General features: G+C 44.3%; 1 protein-coding gene across 1 annotated transcript in view; it reads right to left on the reverse strand.

The window, feature by feature from the left end:
- The window catches only part of adgrb2 (adhesion G protein-coupled receptor B2), a 1,091,625-nt gene that overhangs the window by 155,345 nt on the left and 909,633 nt on the right, over nt 1-26,647 (reverse strand). The window contains exon 22 of the mRNA XM_078566906.1: nt 15,036-15,105. Within this exon, the coding sequence (XP_078423032.1) occupies nt 15,036-15,105 (70 nt within the window). The remainder of the gene's footprint in view (nt 1-15,035; nt 15,106-26,647) is intronic.

Raw genomic sequence — 26,647 nt, forward strand, 5'->3', positions numbered from 1 at the left:
CCACAATGTATTCCATCTGCCACCTTGCTGTCCACTTACTTAACCTGCCTATATCTTTTTTCAGCTTCTTTTTGTCCTAACTCTGTATCACCAACACTTTTAGATACGTTACTGTCAGTTGCTTTTTCATAGCTGAAGCCCCAGCACTGGTCTGTGGCACTCCACTATTTACAGCCTGCCAACTTGAGAATGCCCCAATTATGCCCCTAATCTTTGCTTCCTGTCCATTAAACAATTCTCCATCCATGTTAATATATTGGCCCATCTCCATGAGCCTTTATCTTGCGTATACCTTTTGTGTGACACCTTATCAAATAACTTTTGGAAATTGACAAATATTGCAACTATTGCTTCCATTTATCTACCCTACTAGTAACATCTTCAAAAAACTCTAATCAGTTTCTCAAACACGATTTCCCTTTTGTAAAACCATGCTAGCTGTCTGATGATACAATCATTTTCAAAGTGCATTGTTAAGACTTCCTTAAGAATAGATTCCAACATTTTGCTGACAATTGTTATCAGGCAAACTTGTCTGTTGTTCCGTTTTCCCAGTCTCCCCTTTCTTAAATACAGATCTTACATTTACTAACTTCCAATCTGCTGGAACAGTTCTCGAATCTTGTGAGTTTTGGAAAATCTTAACCAACTCATGCATTATCTTGGTTCTGAGTAAAGGTCATCGACTTGAAATGTTAATTGTGTTTCTCTCTCCACGGATTCCTGTTCTGATCAGTATTTCCCGCATTTTCTGCTTTTATTTCAAATTTCCAGCATCCTCAGGGTTTTGCTCTTGCATCCACCTTCTTTGCAGTTACTTCTTTTAGAACCCTAGGACGTAGACCATCAGGTCCTGGGAATTTAACAGCTTTTAGTCCCTTAAGTTTTCCCAATACCTTTTCACTGCTGATATTAACTACCTTCAGTTTCTTACTGTTATTAGCCCCTTGCTTACCTGTAAAGCAGGTAAGTTTATAAGTCCAGCCAGTTTGACAAGCTAGAGAGAAGGCAAGTGTTTAAAGTATGCGGGTAGGATTTGGGAGGGGGGAAGAGGGGAGGGCTAGGTCGGGGTCAGCACTGGGGAGGCTGGGAGTCAGGTTGAGTCGGGGGAGGTGTGAGGGTAGTGGGGTGGATGGGGGGAGTCCTGTGGTAGGGAGGTAGTCAGCGTGTAGTGGGTAGGTGGGGGTAGTGGGGGGAGTCCCTCAGGTGGTTGGAGGGGGGCTGGCGGGCTAGTGGCGGTGTGGGTTGAGTTCCATGGGGTGGGGTAGTCAGGGAGGGGGCTAGTGGGGGGTTGGGGCGAGACCCGTAGGGATCATTGGGGTAGTGAGGGGTGGGGGGAGCCCGGTGGGGATGCAGTCAGGGGGTAGGGTGAGTCCCTATGGGGTCAGGGGGTAATGCAGGGGTGTGGGTGGTCCTGTGGGCAGTCTAGGCCATGGGGGTAGTCCTGTGGAGGGTCAGGGTTGGTCAGTGTTATGGTTATCCAGAAGCTAGAAGTGGTTTTAATTCTAGCTTTTTCTGGGTAACTATAGGTATATGACAGTCGGAACCATCTGAAGTTTGTGATTTAAATCGCATTTTCGGATGGTTCCCAGTGCAAGGCAATTGCCCATCAGAAGTTTGAACTTCCTGGGCAATTGTTGTGCAATCCTTACCTGGGGACTTCCAGGGGAGGGGGGAGGTGGCGTAGTGGGTGGGAGGTTCCCGCTTGGAAGTTAAGGCCCATTCTGTTTGTTACAAACTCCAATTATCTTTTGCTCAATATTCTATTCAACAGTATGGCACTGTTAGAGGGCCTGTAAACTACTCTTACCAACATTTTCTGACTCTTGTTATTCCTAATCTCCACCCATACTGTTTCAGTTTCCTGATGTTCTGAGCTAAGATCCTTTCTTACGACTGTCCGTGTGTCATCCTTTACCATCAAGGCCACTCCCCTCCTTTTCCACTCCCCCTGTCTTTTTGAAATGTTTGTGCCCTGGAATATTTATTTCCCAACTTTGATCACCTGCTCACAATATCTTTGCACTGGCAATTAAATGCAAAACATTTATCTCAATTGTACCACAAGTTCATCTATCTTAATATGAATACTTTATATACTCAGATAAAGAACATTTCATTTTATTTTTGCTACTATTTTTTGCATAGGCCTCATTTGCTGTTGCACTCCCAGAAGGGAAAAAACAGTTCGGACCAGTTCTTCTTTTTCCCAGTTTTACTGATGTTCCACTTTAAGTTATACAAGGCCAGTTCAGACTAGTATTCTTATTTCCCCGTTTTTACTGTTTTTTCATTCTGGGCTATTACTGTTAAACCCTCTTTTCATGCTTGTCCCACCCTGCTTCTTTTTACCCAAATCGCTACACTGATCCATGCCTCAACAGCTCCCTTGAAATTTCTAATTTTCTGTGCCCTATCTAGAGCTTTAGCTTTTCAGTTCACCGGGGTGTGATCCCAGCCTGGTTTAAGTAGATTCCATTCCAATGGAACAGCTCCCTCTTTCCCCCTGCAATGGTGCCAGTGTCCCATGAATCAAAATGCCTTCTTCTCACAACACTCTTTGAGTCATGCATTTAATTCTCTAATCTTCTTGACCCTTTGTCAATTGGCACATGGTTCAGGTAGTAATCTAGAGATTATTATAATTCAGGTAATATGAACATGTTTTGTAAATACTTGCTGGTCTGCGACTTTGATTAAAATTGCTGGATTTGCAGAAACGCTTAAAATGTCCAGTTTTGCCAGACTGGAAGCATTCCATGACACCTGCTGGGCAGTCTATGCTGTGTTTTCGCACTGCAAACGTCTCAAAATAGTTGCTGGCATGGAGTTTCCTTCCCTTCTGGTATGTTTGCCGGGTTTTCATATTGCTGCAGCCCGTGGTCCTACCCAATCTACAGAGGCATGTGAAACCTTGGAGTCACCACAAATTATAGCCCGATTAAATGTTTGAAGCTTGGCCTGTCTCACATACTGGACCGCTTGATCCAATGAAAGATCATCTTTGGTCTGCAGAAGGTTGGAGATTTTCTCATCCTGAACACCCACGACTGTGTGATCATGGATTAACTCATCCTTCAGCGCCCTGTATGTGCATTAACTAGGTAGGTGATAAAGATTGGCTCAGAATAATTCAATTGATACCCCAGGCTGTTGTGAACACTGCTTAAAACGTACTTTTTCAATTACTATATTTTGCTTTGGGCTAAAATAGGTGTCAAAAGCTTTAAAAATGGAATCAAAATCCTCGGTGGACTCCTGCACACCCTGCTGTAATAGAACATTGTCTGTAACTGGGCCTACAGCATAAAGAAAGGAACTAACTTGGAGCTTTGGCCCCCTTTCACGAAGACCTGAACGTGCTTGGTACTGGAGAAAATGGCGTTTGAATAACTGCTGGCCTCTCTGCAGCCCCTCGAGGCAGTCAAATGGGTGGGCAAGGGCAGGGACTGCTCACTAGGTATGGTCATCGTTCCCTCTCTCCAGTGTGCCTCCTTCTACCATCAAAATTTCTCGAGCTGCTTTCAAAGGTTTCTAAACTCTTTGGGATTTTTTTTATACATTCATGGGATGTGGGCATTGTTGGCTAGGTCAGCATTTATTGCCCATCTCTAATTGCCCTTGTGAAGGTGGTGGTGAGCTGCCTTCTTGAACTGCTGCAGCCCATGTGCTGTAGGTACACCCACAGTACTATTAGGGAGGGAGTTCCAGGATTTTGACCCAGCTACATTGAAGGAATGGCAGTATATTTCCAAGTCAGGATAGTGTGACTTGGAGGGGAACTTCCAGGTGGGGTGTTCCCGTGTGTCTGCTGCCTTTGTCCTTCTAGATGGTAGTTGTTGTGGGTTTGGAAGGTGCTGTCTAAGAAGGCTTGGTGAGTTCCTGCAGTGCATTTTGTAGATGGTACACACTGCTGCCATTGTGCGTCGATGGTGGAGGGACTGAATGCTTGTGTAAGTGGTACCAGTCAAGTGGGCTGATTTGCCCTGGATGGTGTCAAGCTTCTTGAGTATTGTCGGAGCTTCACACATCCAAGCATGTGGAGTGTATTCCATCTCACTCCTGAGTTGTGTTTTATAGATGGTGGACAGGCTTTGGGGAGTCAGGAGGTGAGTTACTCACCACAGAATTCCTAGCCTTTGACCTGCTCTTGTAGTGACAGTACTTATATAGCTAGTCCAGTTCAGTTTCTGGTCAATGGTAACCCCCAGGATGTTGATAGTGGGGGATTCAGTGATGGTAATGCCATTGAATGTCAAGGGGTGATGTTTAGGTTCTCTCTTGTTGGAGTTGGTCATTGCCTGACATTTGTATGGCAGGAATGTTACTTGCCACTTGTTAGCCCAAGCCTGGATCTTGTCCAGGTCTTGCTGCATTTGGACAAAGACTGCATCATTTCCACCGATAACAATGTCTCTTTTTACATCGATGCCACCATGTTCTGAGGTTGGGTCTTTCTGCCTTGGACTCTTGGAGCAGAATCTTGCCCATGTCAGGCAGGCTCAGCGGGGGCGGGTGGGAAGCTGGCCGCCGCCCACAATCGGGGCTGGAAGGCAATTTCACGCTGACGAGCCAATTAAGGTCCACCCAGCATAAAACGCGAGCGGCAGTGCTCAGCACTGTCTGTGCAGGGTGGGGGGAGGAGTGCGAGCGGGGCAAGCGTGAACTAGGTGCATGCGCACGAGTGCACACTTGAGAATCTCTGCCTCAGGGAGATGAAGCATTTACAAAAAAAAAATAAGTAATGTAATAAAACATTTCCTCTCATGTGTCTCTGTCACATGAGCAAGGACAGGTTATTAATCAAGTTTTAAAATTTTATTTTATTTTTATTTGCTTTAAGAAACCTCATCCCGCCTGTGAATGAGGTTTCCTAAAAAGTGCAAAGGCTGCTTGGCCTTTTTGCCTGCCTGCCAATTGTAAGGTTGGACGAGCATTGAAAAGTTTAACTTAATTGATAATTTAATGGCCTTAACAGGTCTTTTAATTGTCGGCAGGCGTGCTTCTGACACCGGCGCGTGCCCGTTGACCAAAATATCACGGGACGCTCGCCTGATGTCAACACACGTCATTTCACGCTCGAGTGGGTCGGGCGCACGCCCGCCTGCTGAGCTAAAAATTTTGCCCTTGGTATGGGACTTGGTTCTTAGACAGACTGTAGACATACTCTGGTATCTGCTTTACATTTAAATAAAAACAAAAAGCTACTGCGGATGCTGGAAATCCAAAACAAAAACAGAATTACCTGGAAAAACTCAGCAGGTCTGGCAGCATTGGTGGAGAAGAAAAGAGCTGACGTTTCGAGTCCACATGACCCTTCAACAGCCAGACCTGCTGAGTTTTTCCAGGTAATTCTGTTTTTGTTCTGCTTTACATTTGTTTATTAATAATACATCTAAACAGATTACAGAGTAGGTAGGTAGCTCTTAGGTATGATTCTAACCTCTCTCTCTCTCGTCTAACACATAACTGACTAGTGTCATAGAAAAGTAGGAGCAGGAGTAGGCCATTTGGCCCCTTGAGCCTGCACCGTCATTCAACTAGATCATAGCTGATCTTCTACCTCAATGCCATTCTCCTGCACTATCCCTGTATCATTTGATATCATTGGTATCTATAAATTTATTGACTTTTCCTTTGAACATAGTCAATGACTGAGCCTCCACAGCCCTCAGTCCACAGGGGTAGAGAATTCCACAGGTTCACCACCCTCTGACTGAAGAAATTCCTCCTCATTTTGGTCTTAAATGGCCTAGCTCTTATTCTGAGACATTGTCCCCCATTCTAGACCCCCAACTAGGAGAAACATTCTTCCTGCATCTACCCTGTTGAGCTCTGTAAGAATTTTGTACATTTCAATGCGGTCACCTCTCATTCTTCTAAACTCTCGAGAATACAGGCCCAGTTTCTTCAATCTCACCTCATAGGACAATCCCAGGGATTAGTCTGGTGAACCTTTGTTTCACTCCCTTGATGGTCAGCATATCCTCCTTAGGTAAGGATACCAAAACTACACATAATACTCCAGTTGTGGTCTCACCAAGGCTCTATACAACTGCAGCAAGACTTCCTTACTACCTGTACTCAATTCCCCTTGCAATAAAGGCTAACATACCATTTGCCTTCCTAACTGCTTGTTGCACTTGCATGTTAGCTTTCAGTGGGTTTTGAACAAGAACATCCAGATCCCTTTGGACATCAATACTTCCCAATCTTTCCCCATTTAAGAAATAGTCTGCATTTCTGTTTTTCCTACCAATGTGGAAAACTTCACATTTTCCCACATTACATTCCATCTGCCATGTTGAAAAAAGAGACATGTCAAAGCTTTTCATCTTATACTCATCAGGACACTTTGCAAGAATACCAATATAAGGGGAAAACAATTTACACTCTATGTGAAGAGAGTGCTGATTGCTTGGCAAGCAGACTCTGATTGGTAGAAACCTTGCCGTGCAGAATGCACTAGTGATTGTGGCTGACATTTAAAAGCCAAACATTGTTTGAAATTTAAACCAGGCAGCTTGACCATGAGTGGCGAATACCACTGTGTTGCTACTACATAGTAGCAGTGTGAAACAGCTAGCTTCACCTGTTGCTCAATTTTTTGAGATACCTTGCCCTTCCAGGGTAATCTGAGGCGGACTTGGCACTTTTTAGGGCCGAAAGTGATGGCCTTAGGCCCATTCACGAATTTGCGTGATTTATAGCGCGGAATATTCTGACCAGGGTAGCCATTATCCTGCAGGATGCCTTTGATGCACCTAATTTCAGCATCAAGCTTGCATGATGAGCAAATGGCTCGGGCCCTATTTACAAGGTTACCGATAAGACCAATCTTATAGCGGATGGAACCGTAAGAATCCCAACGTGTATATTGACCAACGAAGGTAGGCTTGTGGTAGACCATGGTAGAGAACCCCCCTGGAAGATTCTCAACTAGTACGTCAAGGGGAGTTAATTTGACTGCTCCATTTCAAAGGTGAATTTGAGCGTAGCATGGAGTCCATTAAGACATGTAAGGAAATTATTACATGCAGCTGCGGATTTAAATATAGCAAACATATCATCCACATATCGGAAATGTGCAAGGGGTAGGAGGTTAGGTGTCATTCCATCAAAGACACATTTCTCATGGAACCCAACAAAGATGATTGCGAGAGTTGAGCGTAGAGGGGATCCCATGGCAATACCATCTATTTGGGCATACATGATGATATTAAAACTGCTCGAGTTGCTGAATTAATAAGTTCCATGAATACTGATTCACACAATGGTGGTGGGTCTAGATCGCCATGATATAGTGCTGCAATGCAAATATCTATGACTTCCTTAAGTAGAACATTGGTGAATAGGTTAGCAATGTCAAATGAGTACATGGACACAGCATTGCTATTGATATGCAAGTCATGTATAGCCTTCACCGTGTGTGTGGAAAACTTGGTCAAAACTGGTTGTAACAATTTGCCAAACCATTTGACCAATTCATGATGTGCAGAACTGTTCATAGATAAGACATAAAGGGACATCACTTTTTTGGTGTCCTGCTGAGTGCAAGGCAGAAAGCGTCAACATGTCTCTTTGCATCCGCCTCACAACTCACATTCCAATCAAGTTCTGTGTCATCAGCAAACTTGGAAATATTACATTTGGTCCCCACATCCAAATCATTAATATACATTGTGATTCACTGCATCGGGCCCAAACACTGATCCTTGCGGTACTCCAGTAGTCATAGCCTGCCAACCTGAGAATGATTCGTTTATTGCTACTCTCTGTTTTCTGTTTGTTCAGTGGTACATCAGTGTCAGACATTACCATATCCCATCTGTCAACACTTTATGCCACACCCCTCAGTGACATCATCCAAAGACAAGGCGTTAGCTTTCACAAGTACACTGATGACAACCAGCATCATCTCTTTCAACTCTTCCATTGTCACTAATTATCAAACCAATATTAGATGAGCAGAAAATTCCTCCAATTAAATATTGGGAAGAGTGAAGCTGTTGCTTTCGGTCACTGCTCCACATTCCACTCCCTAGCTATTGGCTCCATTCCTCTGCCTGCAATAGCCTGAGATTAAACCAGTCTGTTCTCAACCTTTGTGTCACACTTGATCTCGAGATGAACTTCCGACCTCACGTTCATGCCATCCCTAAGACCACCTATTTCCACCTCCAAATTATCACTTGATTTTGCTCTTGTCTCAGCTCATCTGCTGCTGAAACATTCATCCATTCCTTCATGACCTCCAGACTCGACTATTCTAGCACTCTCCTGACTGGTCTTCCACATTCTACCCTGCGTAATCTTGAGGTCATCAAAAATGCTGCTCCCCCTCTCTTAATTTGCAGCAAGCTTTGTTCCCTATAAATCTAGTGCTCACTGACCTACATCAGCTCCCGATCAAACAACATCTTGATTTTAAAATTCTTATCCTTGTTTTCAAATCCCTACGTGGCTTTGCCCGTCCCTATCTTTGTGATCACCTCCAGCCCCACAAGCCTCTGAGATAGCTGTGCACCTCTAATTCTGGTCCGTTATGCACCCCAAATGTTAACTGCTCCATCATTGGTGGCCTTGCCTTCAGTTAATTAGGTTCAAGCTCTGGAATACCTTCCTACATCTTACTGCCTCTCTATCTTGCTTTTCTTCAAGACGCTCCTTAAAACCTATCTCTTTAACCAAGGTTTTGACCAAGAATATAAATGAATATAAAAGTAGGGAGGTTATGCTTCAGTTGTACAGGACAATGGTGAGACCACATCTGGAGTGCTGTGTACAATATTGGTCTCCTTGTTTAAGGGAGGATGTAAATGTATTAGAAGCAGTTCAAAGAAGGTTTACTAAACCAATACCAGGAATGGGTGGGTTGTTTTATGAGGAAAGATTGGTCAGGCTAGGCTTCTATCCACTGGAGTTTAGAAGAGTAAGAGGCGACTTGATTGAAACATATAAGATCCTGAGGCGTCTTGATGTGGAGAGGATGTTTCCTCTTGTGGGAGAATCTAGAACTAGGGGTTACTGTTTAAGAATAAGGGGTTGCTCATTTAAGACTGAGATGAGAAGAAGTTTTTTCCCTCAGAGTTTCGTGAGCCTTTGGAGCTCACTTCCTCAAAAAGCAGTGGAAGCAGAGCCTTTGATTGTTTTCACGGCAGAGGTAGATAGGTTCCTGATAAACAAGGGGCTGAAAGGTTATTGGGGGTAGGCAGGAGGTTACAGTCAAATCAGCCATGATTTTATTGAAAGGCCTACTCCTTTCTCTAATTTGTAGGGTCAGCTACCGAATATCTACTTGTGTGGCTCGGTATCACACCTTTCTTTAAAGTGCTCCTGGACATTTCACTATGTTAGAGGTGCAGCATAAATATAAATTGTCGTTGCTTATTGAGCAATAAAACATTTCATTTCCATCTTACTATTTGTCTTTATTTGGGATTTTATGCACATCATCATTAAGAAGCATTTTGGGAAAATCAGGCTATAGCATTCCACAGCTAGGACTGTTTGTGAGCATGTGCAAGATCAGTGTGACTGAAAGTACTGAAAGTGAACAAAATATTGGCCTGTTGACCTAAACAAAACCAGAGAACACTTCCTGTATTAGCTAACCCTTTATGCTCATTGCTTTATTTACACACAGTGATATCACTTACAGATTTCAGATGCTATCAGATACCAAACAGGAATATTTGGTGAGAAAGCATTCATATGCCACCAAAGTCCATTTAACCATCCAAATGGTGACAGCAGCAATAAAGAGCAATTAAAAGGAAGTTAAAAGCTACAGGCCGCAAGTGCTATTTTTTAAATCGTTTATCTCTCAGCTTTCAGTGACAATGGGAATAACCTGTGTGAGTAAACAGGGTAAAACAACCCTAGTTGGAAAATTACAAGATCAGCATCTCTGCAGAACCTCTGGGGCTGAATTTTACATTGCGAAAACAAGACCTGCCGTAGACCCGCAGAACCGTAATATCCATATGATGACTAACCTGACGTCATTGGGCCAGTCTATAATAGTACGGTAGGCAGGGGGCTCCGAAATTGGCACCCTGCCTACCATTTTAATATTATTCATGAAAGGCTGTTTAGGCTAGTTAACAGTCCAATTGACTGCAACAAATCCTGAAGCATTAATAAGATGGGTGCACATGAAACATGCCCAGTGGGAAGCACAATATTTTTCAGGTTCTCATGAAAGGGCAGATATAATGGATGTTGGTGGGTCTATGCCTGACTTTAGCAGGAGAGGCTGTTGACAGATATTTCTTTTGGAGATTGTTGCTGCTCATAAGCCTAGATCAATCAGGGCTATCCATCAGGGAAGCATCCAAATAATTGGTGCTCTGGTCATCTTGAAGCACTGCACCATTTGTGATGAGAAATGGTTTCCACTAAGGGCATTGCATATTCTGTGGGAGGTACCTCCTCCAGTGAGGAGGAAAGGAGGAGGAGAAGGAGAAGGAGAAGGAAGAGACCAGCATCCAGGCGTAGGAGCAATATGAGGTGCAGGATGGTGGCAAGCTGCTGAGGAGTGAGAGGCAGCAGAGGGGAGACAGCAGCAGGTACTCAGACGTAGGCAAAGGCCATACCCTGCTAACTGAATTTACAGGGTGCGAATGCCACAGCTTCAGATGACAGGGTGACTGTGTCTCCACAAACTTTGCCTTTCATGAAAGACTGTCACATCCCTATGTGACATGCTTGCACTGAGATAGCCTCCAATTCTGTGAATGGCTACATGATGTTAGTGGCATTAAAAATGATAGTTGCATTGAACTTCTTTGCCTCTGGTCATTTCAGGCTGCCTGTGGATATCTGAGTGGACTCACTCAGCCTGCAGCACATCATGGTATAAAGGTCTTCACAGATGCCATGTTTTGGTGTGCCCATCAATATATTTCCTGTACAATACACAACAGCAGTTAATTGGAAAGAGCCAGTGGTTTTGCAGCCATGGTTAGTTTTCCACGGTCATTTATTGCATCAATGTAGCCATCAATGAACCAGCAGGGCAACCAGGGGCTTTTATAAGCCGCAAGTATACCACTCCATAAATGTGCAGGTTGTGTGTGAACATAATTAAAGAATCATACAGGTTTATGCAAGGTACCCTTGTAGCAGCCACGATGCATACATCCTCAGACATGCCCAGGAGCCAGGGATGTTTATGGGCCTGGATGCTTTGGATTGATGGCAGCTCAGAGACAAAAGACACCCCTGAAGAAGTGGCTAATGACTCCAGTTCAAGATGCAAGGATAGAATCTGACACCATTACAATAAAAGCCATGCAACAACCAGACCATTGTTCTGTTCAAGATGTGATTGAGATGCTGGATAGATCAAGTGGAGTGCCCTAATATGCACTAGCCAGAGTTTCCCTCATGGTAGTAGTCTGCTGTGTGCTGCACAACCTGGCCATTCAGAGGGGGGAATCCCTTTCATAGGAGGAATTGAATGAGGCAGCCCAGTCCTCTGATGAGGAGTCAGAGGAAGAGGACTGTGTCAGGCAGATATCTAAGCCAGTTCCAGAAAAGGTCTTGATGGCCATGACACACAGGAAGCTATGATCATCAGAAGATTCCAATCAATGAGTCTCTCCAACTCAATCAGCTTCATGGGCAGCGACACCTTCTCCATGCACTTCCATGACATGAACAACAGTGCTGCATATAGAAAAGTTACAGCACAGAAGGAAGCCATTCGGCCCATCTTGTCCATGCCAGCCCGAGGACACCCAGGTGCCCTTTCTAATCCCACCTTCCTGCACCCGGCCCATAGCCCTGCAGCTTACAGCACTTAAGGTGCAGATCCAGGTACTTTTTAAAAGAGTTTAGAGTTTCTGCCTCTACCACCAACTTGGGCAGCGAATTCCAGACACCCACTACCCTCTGCGTAAAAAAATTCTTCCTCATGTCCCCCCTACACCCTCTGCCACTTATCTTGAATCTATGTCCCCTGGTTCTAAAGTTCTCCACCAAGGGAAACAATTTTATCCCGTGCACTCTATCTATTCCCCTCAAAATTTTGTACACCTCAATCAAGTCACCTCTCAGCCTTCTTTGTTCTAAGGAAAATAACACCAACCTATCCAATCTCTCCTCGTAGCTACGTATAGGCAATGTTACTTATCCAGACAATGTCAGTTGGATGGATGCACTTAATCAAAAAATCAAATAAGGGCATCATTTGAATCCTTATCCATACATTCACACACACTTAATGAATGAATGCAGCTGGATAAGATTTGAAAAACTGAAAATATTTATGCACACACTAACTCATGGAATTGTGCAAATCCCAAAAATAAGAAAGGCACCCATGTGCAATCAAGTGTGACTAATGTGGGGTTTTCTTGAATCTTTTCTAGGTGCTGCAGTGTGGTGCTCCCCCCTTGCTGCTGGAGCTGAGCCTTATACCCCCTTTCTGGGATGCCTTTGGCAGCCACCCTCTGGTCGCTTGAGGCCATGAGGGCTCTAGCGTGCTGGGAATCTCCTACACAGTTGCTGGATGCCCATCTGTCGCCATAGCACTCGACGGTATCTGTGCCAATGGCAGAGGCGTGGAGGAGAGGCTGTCACCATCAGAAGCACCCTGAAAGGTGTCCCTTGATGACGTCAGCTGCTGTTCACCTGCCTCCATGAGGTTCATTTGGCCCTCCCTGCTTTCCTGAGAGGGGCCAGGAGCTGGATGTGACTCCGTACTCCTGGTCCCCCTCTTGCCATGGCTTTGGACCCCAGAGCTCAGAAGCACAAGGTGGTGGAGTGCAGGTCAGAATGCAATACTACTATCACATCGCGATCTGCTGGGGTTGGCCCCCCATGGCAGCCACCAGTCTGTCAATAGAGGAAACCATGCATTCTGTAGAGTGGGTGATCACAGCACCCATGGCCTGAATGGACTCCTCCAAAGTCGTGCCAGAATGAGCAACCCCTCTGGTATCTCTACCACATCTCCGCAAACCTTGCGCTGTACGTCCAGCATTCACCTTACAGACGACTCCTCACCATCAGTATCTAGGTTGGCTCCAGCACTCCTCCCAGTGCCAGAGGCCTGTTCCATCTCAGTCCCCACACAGCTGTACATGTGACTGTGATGTGCTTTCACCAGTGTGTGTATCCCTTACAGCCAAAGTTCATGTATCTGCGCTGGTGCTGGGTGCGGAGAAAGGATGTGACGCGTCACCCTCTGAGGTGTCCTCTTCTTTCTCAGTGGTTAACGTTGGTTCCTCGGGGCTGATGCCTACATTGCCAATTTTGCACCTGTGGAGGAAACAAAAGGAAGTAGAGTTAGGGGCATCTTCAACCTTCAAGGTGATTGCTTCCTCATTGCAAGCACTCAGTGTTTGAACCTTACACCATTAAATATAGGGTCACACATGCCTCCCTGATGGATGTAAGCCTTCAAAGTCACAAACCATCAATGATTCATTCCTGACAGCTTGTCAGCCTCATGCACCCTCCTTTCCCCAGCCCATTTAACAAATCTTTGGTGGAATTATATAGATGATCCCTTGAAATCTCACCATTCTGGGGCCTTCCTCCTATCTTGCCTTAACCAATGGCCTGGCTCCACTCATTGGCAGCCGACTACAGCATCTACTCCTCAATGGGAGTCAATATGGCCAGGTTTGGCACACTACCTCAGGTCCTATTTCTCTCCCTGCCCTGCAATTAAAGAGAGAAATTGTAATGACGATGATGCTGTGCTACAATCATGTCTCAAATGTATGGCCACTATGTATTCTGTCAGCAGCACACTTTTCTCAATGTTCTTTGCGAATTAACAGGTGTCACATTCCACCTCCCACACCCCCTTCATAAACTCTGTTGCCATGATGGGTGGCATGTGTGCATCATGCTACCTAACACACTTGAGCAACACACAAGACAATCTCAAAACAGGCCCAGAACATAACCTTCCATATATGTCCATCTCAAGAATGGTGACAAACTCACCCTTGTCGATCTCAGAAGGTTATTGAGCCATTTGTAGAACTGAAACCAGGTTCAATGAACGACCCCAAGGCTGCCCACCTCCTCTGCGTCCAGGCTGTTTTGGTCAGGTTGGGGGATCTCCTCTTCCCATCAGCAGGCACGATGCCTCCCACCTTCATTGACAGCCTGGAGGAGGGTTTGCAGGGAGTCATCGTCAAACCTTGGGTCCGTTCCTGATACTTTGCCCTTCCCAGCTCCTGGCTCTGTCCCCTCGGCCATCTGTGGAGCGACACAGAAACTTAACAGCCTGATGTTCAATGTCTCCCTAAACACTTGATATTCATCAGGGTAATAGTTCAGCTACATTCAAATGCTATTTCTTCCCTGGCAAAGATCCTGAATACTTCCCAACTAGAAGAACAATCATACACATTTAAAAATAATCACTTACCTACTCCAATGGCTTAAGTTAATTCAAGATCTCCACCACAAGTTCTCATGTGCTCAAACAATGTTTCCTGATGTAGCTGCCACAATCCCATGCCAAGGGCCTTTTAAATGAGTAGCTGCGACCTTCTTCCGTGTCACAGCTTGCTCCCTCTGTCCTCTGTCCTCTGGCCTTCAATGGCCGATGGGGCGCGCTTCCCGATGCTGTTGGCCAGCTCCCCACCAGGCAGCCATTAATTGGTCACTGCATGTATTATTCATCATCCTGCAAAGGACGGGGCGGGAGTCAGCAATGTACTGGCTTCTGGAATGGACACCCCACCACGATCGAGATACGTAAAATTCAACCACTGGTGTCAGACTGAAAATATTGTACAATACTCATTGCTTTGCTTCCCTTGTTATTCTCGTCATTTTATTGAGAAACTAGCAGATTTTGTGATTGTAACCGGTGACTGTGAACTGGCTGAGCAGAACAGTCAATGGTCCAGAAGAACTGTAGCATTATGTTATGTACACACTAACTTGGCTGGGAAGAAGAGACCTCAGTTAAAAATTGGAATAAATAATTTAGCATCAAGTCCTGGATGGTGCAGTTATAACACAGCAATTTTTGCAAGGAGCACTTTTCTACACATACTCACTAATTTGCTGTTCCATATCCTTTGGCTTTTGTAAACCCTACAGAAATGGCCACAATCAGAGCAGGTAAACCTGAGGAGTAACAGCACAAACATTTATGAAAGCCAGGTTTTGTACTATACATTAATGTATACTGTATGAATTAACACTCAATAACTGCTGCATAATTGCACAGCCCCATTTTCAGAAAAAAAGATACTTTTTATTCTGGCAAAGTGGATTTTAATTCTCTCCAGTGAAAAAAGCTAATGAAATCTCCATGATTGATCTGCCATGTCCTCAACCAGAAATTTTCTGTACTGTCATACCATTATATAATGAACAAAAAGAAACCAGGTTAAATATAAAGGATCTCATTTTGTAGATATCTTATATTATCCGATTCTAGAGTAATTCATATTCAATCTCACTGGGCCAATGTGACATACCCAATCCCCCTGAGTGAAGCAGCTGTGTGTGATTCAATTAATGTGCAAGTCATTTCCAATCGCATTGGCTGGTGAAGCCACATCACTCCTTTTGAAAAATGGAATGATATCTCACAGCTAAGACTGGTAACATCAAATATTTTAATGAGTGATGCAGTTAATGTTAGAATATCTTCAAATGGATTACATTGGTCAAAGTATCCCAATATGGGTTGTTTTCGCATTTTAGCTCAATGACTGCTGCACAAATGTGTGAGCAAAGACAGTTTGGAAACTAGACAAAGGATGATAATCATCCAGAGCAAGAGATGGCCCATATCAATATAAAGGGCTGTTGCTGAGACTTCACAGTAAATATTATTAAGGAGTCAAAATTAAACAAAGTTTCTAGATCAGAGATGAAGACTGAAAGATTAGAAATGGGCTAACACCTAATTACATAACCACACCTAATTACATAACCTCAGCAAACTTGCACCTATCCTGTTTGCATATACACTGCTCCAGCTAGCCGAATAGTATAAGAATGAGACATTTTTCTTTTAAAGGTCAGAAAGTTCTCAGGGTGGTCAGGAAACATGCAGCTGTGCAGATGACCTGGAATCTGGAGCTGGTTGCTCCTGGTCTGGGAACTGGGCTTTGTTGATCTCTTTAGGGGGTTTGTAGCATTCATAGGCTGAACTGAAAGTCATAAAGGCAGCCCAGAAAGCCAAAAGTGATCACCTTACGTTACATTATTTGTATGATATTCTTGGTCTCGTTGTGCCAACACAGAATATTAACAGGGTTTTCTGAGATAAGGAAAACTATAACGTTACTGAGAAACATCTTACAGTGAGCAAGATCGTGTAATGTTGCACCATTTCACTGTGATATACACTGTGTCCCATGAGCGTATCACAGTTAGAATTAACCCCTTATATGACATCTCCCCCAAGTATCTGATTTCAATATCTCATGTTATAGGGGCAAACGCTGTGGTGATTTCACTACTCCACACGAATGGACTTCTGCTCCTTTGGAGCAGATTGGGGATTTGAGTCTTGTGGATGATCTCTCAGATTCTGCTGAGCAGAAAGAGAATTAATAGATGAATCAGGTTCACCAGTCAGATAGCCATCTGGATTGGTAGCTGAATGCAGCATCTCTGGTCTGTCCGATTTGGTAGATGACTGTTTTGACCATGTAGAAGTTAGCTTCTGTGTGCCGACTAGTGAATGTCTGTTCTGGCTTACCATACCATTATCTCTTTTGGATGGGGTAGGAAGGTGGATGTGGTGTCCATTCAACTACTTGTCCATAGCGAACTTGGTCTCGGATCCAAACTGGTTCTCCTGGTTGGAGTTTTGCAAGGTAGCGGGCTTTGTGATATTTGTCATAGTTCTACATTTGGCTAGAATGATACATCCTCGTCCTCTTTCTTCCTCACCTAGTTCAAGTCATCAATGGTACAACGGCATGAGTGTGTGTGGGACAGAAGGGAGTTGAGATCTCAGTCTTCTTCCCATGAGGAATTCACATGAAGCTAAACTGTTTTGGAGCTATGTTGAGCGGCAGCTCAGAAGTGCAAGTTGCTGTCATTGTTCTTCAGCAATGCTTTCACTGCACGCACTCGTCTTTCAGTTTCACTGTTGGCTTGAGGATTTCTTGGTGAGCTAGTAGTATGGAAAAATCCATATGATGCTGTGAATCCTTTCAAGTATTCATTGGCAAACTGCAGTCCATTGCTCGAGCTACAAGGTTTGGGGTTTCATGGTCAGGATTTTTCGCTCGTTGGGTGGGCACGTACCTGATCCGATCAAGAGTAAAATGACACGAGATGACATCGGGTGAGTGTCCCGATGTCATCGCACACTCGCGCGATATTTCAGTTGGTGGGCACACGCGGGAGTCGGCAGCGCGCCCGCCGACAATTAACAGGCCTATTAAGGCCATTATAGATCTAATTGAATTAAATTTTTCGTGGCCTTTGGATTTTTTAGGAAACCTCATCCATAGATGGGATGAGGTTTCCAACAGTATTGAAAAATTAAATTAAAAACTTAACATTTCATTCATAAAATGCCCCTGCTCATGTGACAGAGTTGCATGAGGAGACATGATCTTAACATTTTAGAATTCTTTATTTTTAATTTTCAAAATTCTTCATCTCCCTGAGGCAGCTCAGTGCCTCAGGGAGCTTGCATGAACTTCCGCGTTCACCCTCCTCCCCCTACACACAGGCAGTGCTGAGTGCTGCAGCACGCAAAATCGTGATCACAGCCCGATCGGGGGCAGTGGTGGGCTTGCCGACCGCTCCCGCTTGCCCCTGCTGAGCCAGCTCGATGATGGCAAAATCCTGGCCCATGTGTTGCAAATATCTCCTTCAGCGGTCTAATCACTGCTTCAGAAGTGTGACCCTGCAGTTGCTTGACTTCCATCTATCTGTCGTAGTTGTTGTGACCAAGTGAGAAGAGGTGAACTGGCCCCCTTCTGTTCAACCTCCCTGGTTGGCCGCAACAAAGGTTTAAGTTTCTTTTTCCAACTCAGAATGTATTTAACTATTTAAGCTGTCAAAAAGAGCCAATCAAACAAGGCTTTGTTGAGTCAAAGAAAGAGCAAATTTATTAGCTCCTAAACCTGAGTAAAATAATAAGATGTGATGTCATCTATTTGGCCCTGCACACACACACACACACATACACACACACAAACATGCTTATTCCAAAAGAGAGAGAGGGAGCCCTCAGCTTGTTTCCTCTGTTGAAGGCTTTCTTGACAAAAATAATAAAAACAGAAAATGCTGGAAATTCTCAGCAGGACTGGCAGAATCTGTGGAGAGAGAAACAGAGTTAACGTTTCGAGGCCATATGACTCTTCTTCAGTGCTCACTTTCACTTTCTTGATACTGCCTATGTCACTTGTAATTTCACACTAGTGTCTGCCAGCCTTGCCTTGAAATGCCTCACCCATTGTGTATTTTTAAGGGGTTTTGGGTTTTGGGGGGTGTATCTGTGGCAACCATTGTTTCAATATCCAGAACTTTGCATTTTAAATGTCTCTTCCTTAGACAGTTATGAGTTTCGATGGGTGCCTGGATTATAGGAAATGTCTCTCTCTTCAAATTCCCCTAAGGGTGATGTGTTTGTTTTTCATTCCAACCTTGGAATGTGGCCTTGCTTTTTAAAGCAGTTTTCTCTGTCTCAGTTCAAATTGCAATATTTCCAGTCAGTTGAAAGCTGAAAAATCATATTTTCAAAATAAAGGGGCATAGCCTCGTAACATAGTAGCCTACTACAATCAAGAAAATGTTACCTGTGTTTGAAGAAGCCCATGGCATTGTGGCATTGTCACTGGACTAGAGACCCAGGGTAATGCTCTGGGGACCCAGGTTCTAGTCCGGCCATGGTAGATGGTGGAATTTGAATTCAATAAAAATCTGGAATTAAAAGTCTAATAATGACCATGAAACGATTGTTGTAAAAACCCATCTGGTTTACTAATGCCCTTTAGGGAAGGAAATCTATTGTCCAGACCCACGGCAATGTGGTTGACTCTTAAAGTGCCCTCTGAAATGGCCTAACAAGCCAATCAGTTGTAACAAACCGCTACTAAGTCACAAAAAAGGAATGAAACTGGACAGACCACCTGGCATCGACCTAGGCACCAGAAACGACAATGGTAATCTCAGCCCTGTTGACCATGCAAAGTTCTCCTTACTAACATCTGGGGGTTAGTGCAAAATTGGGAGAGCTGTCTCACAGACTAGTCAAGCAACAGCCTGACATAGTCATCCTCAGAGGGAATCATATCTTACAGACAATGTCCCAGCACCACCATCACCATCCCTGGGTATATACTGTCCCACTGGCAGGACAGACACAGCAGAGGTGGCGGCAAAGTGGGACACAGTCAGAAGAGAGTTACCCTGGAAGTCCTCAACATTGACTCTGGAACCCATGAAGTCTCATAGCATCAAGTCAAACATGGGCAAGGAAACCTGCTGATTACCTGGTGAATCAGTGCTCCTCCATGTTGAACATCACTTGGAGGAAGCACTAAGGGTAGCAAGGGCACAGAATGTACTCTGGGTGGGGGACTTCAATGTCCATCGCCAAGAGTGGCTTGATAGCACCACTACTGACTGAGCTGGCTGAGTCCTAAATGACATAGCTGCTAGACTGGGTCTGTGACAGGTGGTGAGGGAACCAACAAGAGGGAAAAACATACTTGAGCTCATCCTCACCAACCTGCCTGCTGCAGATGCATCTGTCCATGACAGTATCGGTAGGAATGACCACCACACAGTTGTTATGGAGGCTAAGTCCCGCCTTCACACTGAGGGTACTGTCGAACGTGTTGTGTAGCGCTATAACTGTGCTAAATGGGATAGATTTCAAACAGATCCAGTAGCTCAAAACTGGGCATCCATGAGGCGCTGTGGGCCATCAGCAGCAGTACTCAAACACAATCTGTAACCTCATGGTCCAGCATATCTCCCACTCTACCATTACCATCAAGACAGGGGTTCAATAATGAGTGCAGGAGGGCATGACAGGAGCAGCACCAGGCATACCTGAAAAAAGTGAGGTGTCAACCTGGTGAAGCTATAACACAGGACTATGTGTGTGCCAAACAGCATAAGGTAGACAGAGCTGAATGATCTAACAGATCAGAGCTAAGCTCTGCAGTCCTGCCACATCCAGTCTTGAATGGTGGTGAACAATTAAACAACTCACTGGAGATGGAGGCTCTACAAATATCCCCATCCTCAATGATGGAGGGGCCAAGCACATCAGTGCAAAAGATAAGGTTGAAGCATTTGCTACAATCTTAAGCCAGAAGTGCTGAGTGGATGATCCATCTCGGCCTCCTCCAGAGATCCCCAGCATCATAGATGCCAGTCTTCAGCCAATTCGATTCACTCCATGTGATATCAAGAAACGGCTGAAGGTACTGGATACTTCAAAGGCTATGGGCCCTGACAATATTCTGGCAATAGTACTGAAGACTTGTGCTCCAGAACTTGCTGCGCCCCTAGCCAAGCTGTTCCAGTACAGCTACAACACTGCCATCTACCCGGCTATGTGGAAAATTGCCCAGGCATATCCTGTACACAAAAAAAGGACAAATCCAACCCACACAGTTACCAGTCCATCAGTCTGCTCTCCATAATCAATAAAGTAATGGAAGCGGTCATCAACAGTGCTATCAAGGGGCATTTGCTTAGCAATAACCTGCTCAATGACACCCATTTTGGGTTTTGCCAGGGTCACTCAGCTCCTGACCACATTACAGCCTTTGTTCAAACATGGACAAAAGAGCTGAACTCCCGAGGTAAGATGAGAGTGACTGCCCTTGACATCAAGGCAGCATTTGACCAAGTGTGGCATCAAGGAGCCCTAGCAAAACTGGTGTCAAAGGGAATCAGGAGGAAAACTCCGCTGGCTGGAGTCAAACCTAGCACAAAGGAAGATGGCTGCAATTGTTGGAGGTCAATCATCTCAGCTCCAGGACATCACTGTAGGAGTTCCTCAAGGTAGTGTCCTGGGTCCAACCATCTTCAACTGCTTCATCAATGACCTTCCTTCCATCATAACGTCTGAAGTGGGGATGTTCGATGATGATTGCACTATGTTCAGCATCATTCACAACTCCTCAGATACTGAAGCAGTCCATGTCCAAATGCAGCAAGACCCGGACAATATCCAGGCTTGGGCTGACAAATGGCAAGTAATATTCGCGCCACACAAGTATCAGGCAATGATTATCTCCAACCAGAGAGAATCCAACCTTCGCCCCTTGATGTTCAATAGCATTACCATCACTGAATCGCTCATTAGCAACATCCTGGGGTTACCATTGACCAGGAGCTGAACTGGACTAGCCACATAAATACTGTGGCTACAAGAGCAAATCAGAGGATGGGAATTGTGCGACGAGTAACTCACCTCCTGACTCCCCAAAACCTGTCCATCATCTACAAGGCACAAGTCAGGAGTGTGATGGAACACTCTCCATATGCCTGGATGAGTGCAGCTCCCACAACACTCAAGAAGCTTGACACCGTCCAGGATAAAGTAGCCCGCTTGATTGGCACCACATCCACAAACATTCACTCCCTTCACCACTGACACACAGTAGCAGCAGAGTGTACCATCTACAGGATGCACTGCAGGAATTCACCAAGGCTCCTTCGACTGCACCTTCCAAACCCACGACCACTACTATCTAGATGGAAAGGGCAGCAGACACATGGGAACACCACCACCTGTAAGTTCCCCTCCAAGTCACTCACCATCCTGACTTGGAAATATATTGCCGTTCTTTCACTATCACTAGGTCAAAATCTTGGAACTTCCTTCCTAATAGCACTGTGGGTGTACCTATATTCCATGGACTGCAGCGGTTCAAGAAGGCAGTTTCTCAAGGGCAATTAGGGATGGGCAATAAATGCTGGCCCAGCCAGCGAAGCCCACATTTCATGAATGAATAAGGAAAAAAAACGACCATAATCTGCAAACTTTTCACAAGCCCATGTAGTGGCTAATGCTTCTTTCTCTATCACTACATATTTCTGTTCATTGTCTGTCAGTGAACAGGATGCGTAGTAAGCTGGTCTACGCTTTCTGTTAGTTTGTATCTGAAAGAGTACAGCACCAAATAGCTCTGGGTCATACTAGGCTATAATATCAGGTGATATCAGCATCCCTTTGATTTTCTCAGAACAATTCTCGTGTCTCCTTCCAGCACTATCTATTGTCTTGTTGTAACACTTGACGCTGTGGCTCATTGATGCCAACTAGGTTGGGCAAGAACTTTCCAACTTGGTTTACCACACCCATGAATCTCTGGAACTCAGTCACGTTGTGAGGAGCTGGGAACTCCTTACTGCTCTTGTCTTCTGTGGATCAACTCTGACACCGGATGCATCCACAATATGCCCAAGGAACTTGACAGTCAGCTGTGAGAATTCGCATTTGTTACTGAATGTAAGTCATGCTTCCTGAAGGCTTTGGAACACAGCTCACACTCTCGTTTTATGTTCTGTCTGAATGGATCCATGGATCAGGATATCATCCATGTGACATATGACTCCATCCAGTCCTTCTAGGATGTTTGCCATTGCCTCTGGAAGATTTCTGGCCTGAGGTGATGCTGAAGCATTGTTTCTGTTGAAACAAAATTTCCCAAATGATGTAATGAAGACTGTCAGCAACTTAGGCTCTTCATTGAGGGACAGTTGCCAAAAACCACTATTTGCATCTAGCTTTGTAAAGATTGAACACTTTCCCAATTTTACTAAGCTTTTATCCAGACAACACAGGATGAACTTCGCATTCAACTGCTTTGTTCAGCTGGGTAAAATCTATGCAAATTCCGATAGATCCATTGGTCTTTGGCACTGGAACCATCCCCAGTGGGAAGCAACCAGCTTGTTGGTTCTGTCACAGGTGAAATAACCCCTTGCTTTAACATAGAGTCAATTTCCTTCTTTACCTTTTGCAAGAGTTTGGGTTCTGCCAGGGCCACTCAGCTCCTGACCTCTTACAGCCTTGGTCCAAACATGGACAAAAGAGCTGAACTCCAGAGGTGAGGTGAAAATAACTGCCCTTGACGTCAAGGCAGCATTTGACCGAGTGTGGCATCAAGGAGCCTCAGCAAAACTGGAGTCAAAGGGAATCAGGGGAAAACTCTCAGCTGGTTGGAGTCATCTCTAGCATAAAGGAAGATGGCTGCAATTGTTGGAGGTCAATCACCTCAGTCCTAGGACATCACTGCAGGAGTTCCTCAGGGTAGTGCCCTAGGCCCAACCATCTTCAGCTGCTTCATCAATGACCTTCTTTCCATCATAAGGTCAGAAGTGGGGATGTTCGCTGATGGCTGCACAATATTCAGCACCATTTGCAATTCCTCAGATACTGAAGCAGTCCGTTTCCAAATGCAGCAAGACCTGGTCAATATCCAGACTTTGGCTGGCAAGTGGCAAGTAACATTCATGCCACACAAGTGCCAGGCAATGACCATATCCAACAAGAGAGAATCTAAACATCACCCATTGACATTCAATGGCATTACCATCACTGAATCTCCCACTATCAACATTCTGGGGGTTACCACTGACCAGAAACTGAACTGGACTCTGGAAGATTTCTGGTCTGAGGTGATGCTGAAACATTGTTTCTGTTGAAACAAAACTTCCCAAATGATGTAATGAAGATTGTCAGCAACTTAGACTCTTCATTGAGGGACCACGTCTAGGTCTTGTTGCATTTGGACATGGACTGCTTCAGTATCTGAGGAGTTGCGAATGGTGCTGAGCATTGTGCAACCATCAGCAAACATCACCACTTCGGAACTTATGATGGAAGGAAGGTCATTGATGAAGCAGCTGAAGATGGTTGGGCCTCGGGCACTGCCCTGAGAAATTCCTGCAGTGATGTCTTGGGACTGAGATGATTGACCTCCAACAATTGCAGCCATCTTCCTTTGTGCTAGGTATGACTCCAACCAGCTGAGAGTTTTCCCCCTGATTCCCTTTGACTCTAGTTTTGCTAGGGCTCCTCAATGCCACCCACCTACAAGAGCAGGTCAGAGGCTAGGAATCCTGTAGCGAGTAACTCACCTCCTGACTCCCCAAAGCCTATCCACCATTTACAAGGCACAAGTCAGGAGTGTAATAGAATACTGTCCACTTGCCTAGATTAGTGCAGCCCCAACAACACTCAAAAACCTTGACACCATCCAGGTCAAAGCTGCCCCCTTGATTGGCACCCCATCCATAAATATTCACTCCCTCCACCACCGGTGCACAGTGGCAGCAGTGTATGCCATCTACAAAATGCACTGCAGGAACTCACCAAGGCTCCTCAGACAGCATCTTCCAAACCCACAAGCGCTACCACCTAGAAGGACAAGGGCAGCAGACACATGGGAACACCACCACCTGGAAGTTCCCCTTCAAGCCACTCACCATCCTGACTTGGAAATATATCACCTTTCCTTCACTGTTGCTGGGTCAAAATCCTGGAATTCCCTCCCTAACAGCACTTTGTGTGTATCTACAGCATGTGGACTGCAGCAATTAAAGAAGGCAGCTCATACCACTTCTCAAGGGCAATTAAGGATAGTCATTAAAAGCCAGCCGAGCCAGCGACACCCACATCCCATAAATTAATTAAAAAAAGAAGCATCTTACAGTGGCTTCATCTTGCCATGAGGTCTACAAGAGAGAGCAATATCATGTTATGTTGCATTTCTTCCTGTATATGATGATCTATACTGTGTCTCATTAGAATATCACATAGTTAGAATTAACACCTTATACCGTATATTCCCCAATTCTCAGATTCTTCCAATATACTGCAATTTGCATTATATTTTGTCATTTAATGTCATACTATTGAACAGTTATATAAAATCTAATACTGTCAAGTCAATATAAATAAAGAATATTTAGGCTAGAATTTGAGAGGACTAACAATCATATGTTACGACAGTTATCATGAAGAAATCTGCTAATATAGGAACCCTTATGGGCTTTCTCTCTGAACTCTGCGATGCCTAATGGGTTCTGACGCAGATAAAGCACATGTTTACGTTTGCATTCCATAGCTTTTTTTTTCCTGGAAGAGGTCGCTAGCTTGAAGGCAGAGGCTATAGCTTGAGGGGTACCACTAGGAGTCTCAACCGCTCCTACCGCCTGCCATAGGTGTGTTGGAAAGTTTTGCGGATTGACAATCAACCTGCTTTGCTACTTTGTGAATGCATTTTCTGTGGCCACCAAGCCCTGGAGTGGGATTTGAACCCAGAGCTTCTGGCTCAGATGTAGTCATGCTACCCACTGTGCCACAAGACCTTAAGACTAATAACTCAAATGATAAACAATCATGAACAGCCCTTTGGCCAAACAAAATAAAACAAGACATCCTCCTTTCCTTAAACCAGTTTTGAGTGGAAAGTGTAGACTGGAAAACAAATAACAAATGAGTTTATTGGCAAATGCAAATGAAAAAAAATCTTTTCTGATCCAGTGTTAATGGTGTCCTGTTACCTCTTCTTATAAATAGTAATAGATCATATTTAGTTGGCAAATGTGCACAATACATTTTTTAAAAGCTGAAACACATAGAAAGTACATGAATTATATGGAAGCTGTACATGGGCACTGTCCTCATTAGTGATATGAGATAAAGATATATTTGTTTTTGGGTAGTATGGTTTAACTGGTTTGCAGTCAATATTATTGGGTTAAAATATATAAAACACAACACACAAGTGAACTGTAGCTGTCCCCTGATCTATACTGTGGGGTAGAGTTTCCACTTGGTTGTAAAATTCACCTAAAATCTGTGTAACTCATGCAATAGACCGTAGAATTTAAAATGCAAATTGCATTCAGCACAACTTGAGTTTCTGTTGTGCAAGTTTAAAACTCAGCATACTAGAAATTGGCCCCGTCCATAAAACTGGCCATGCCCCAAGTTTGAATTAATTACCATCGTGACTTTCCATGAATTGCGTAGTTTGTGGGCCTTTGAGGAAGCTGCAAAAATTAAGCTTGTTCTTTTGGACACAAGGACTATAAAAAGGAATATTTTTAAAGTTTTTGAATGTAAATTTTCTGATTTACTAAGAAAATGACTACTGCACCACAATGCGACTAACAAATGGCTCTGAAATTTTTTAAAATTCAGTTTTACTAAAGTAAAATTGGGTTACATATGTGTGGTGGATTGACACTGAATAATAAATCTTTTTTTAATACAAACTCGTTTTCAGCTGCATTAATCGGTCCACACCAAGTTACTACTCTTGGATGTATCAAGGAATAAACTGGAAAGCAAATTTTTAAAACTACTGTCCAATTTGTGCTAGTTGATGGCACATTTTATGTCAGTGATATGCAAATAAATTTGAGTGGAAACTTGGGGGAAGGTAGGAGAATCTTCTCAAAGCAGGCACCAAGTTTGCTGATTGAGCCCAAAGTGGAAGATCTACCCAACATGTACAAGATTTAGCCTTGAACATATACTAACCACAAATACTGGAAATCATTAAGGCACCAAACCCACAGGTGGCTACAGTGAAGCTGAGTGCCAAACCTATTTACAATTTTCCCTCACTGCAGCCAATGATCCCCCTAAAGGATGTTCCAAATGATCACCTCCCAAATTATACTGCCCAGATTTGGTGGTTGTGTGCAG

This window comes from Cetorhinus maximus, chromosome 21 (assembly GCF_964194155.1).
Source record: "Cetorhinus maximus chromosome 21, sCetMax3.hap1.1, whole genome shotgun sequence".
Taxonomy (NCBI): domain Eukaryota; kingdom Metazoa; phylum Chordata; class Chondrichthyes; order Lamniformes; family Cetorhinidae; genus Cetorhinus; species Cetorhinus maximus.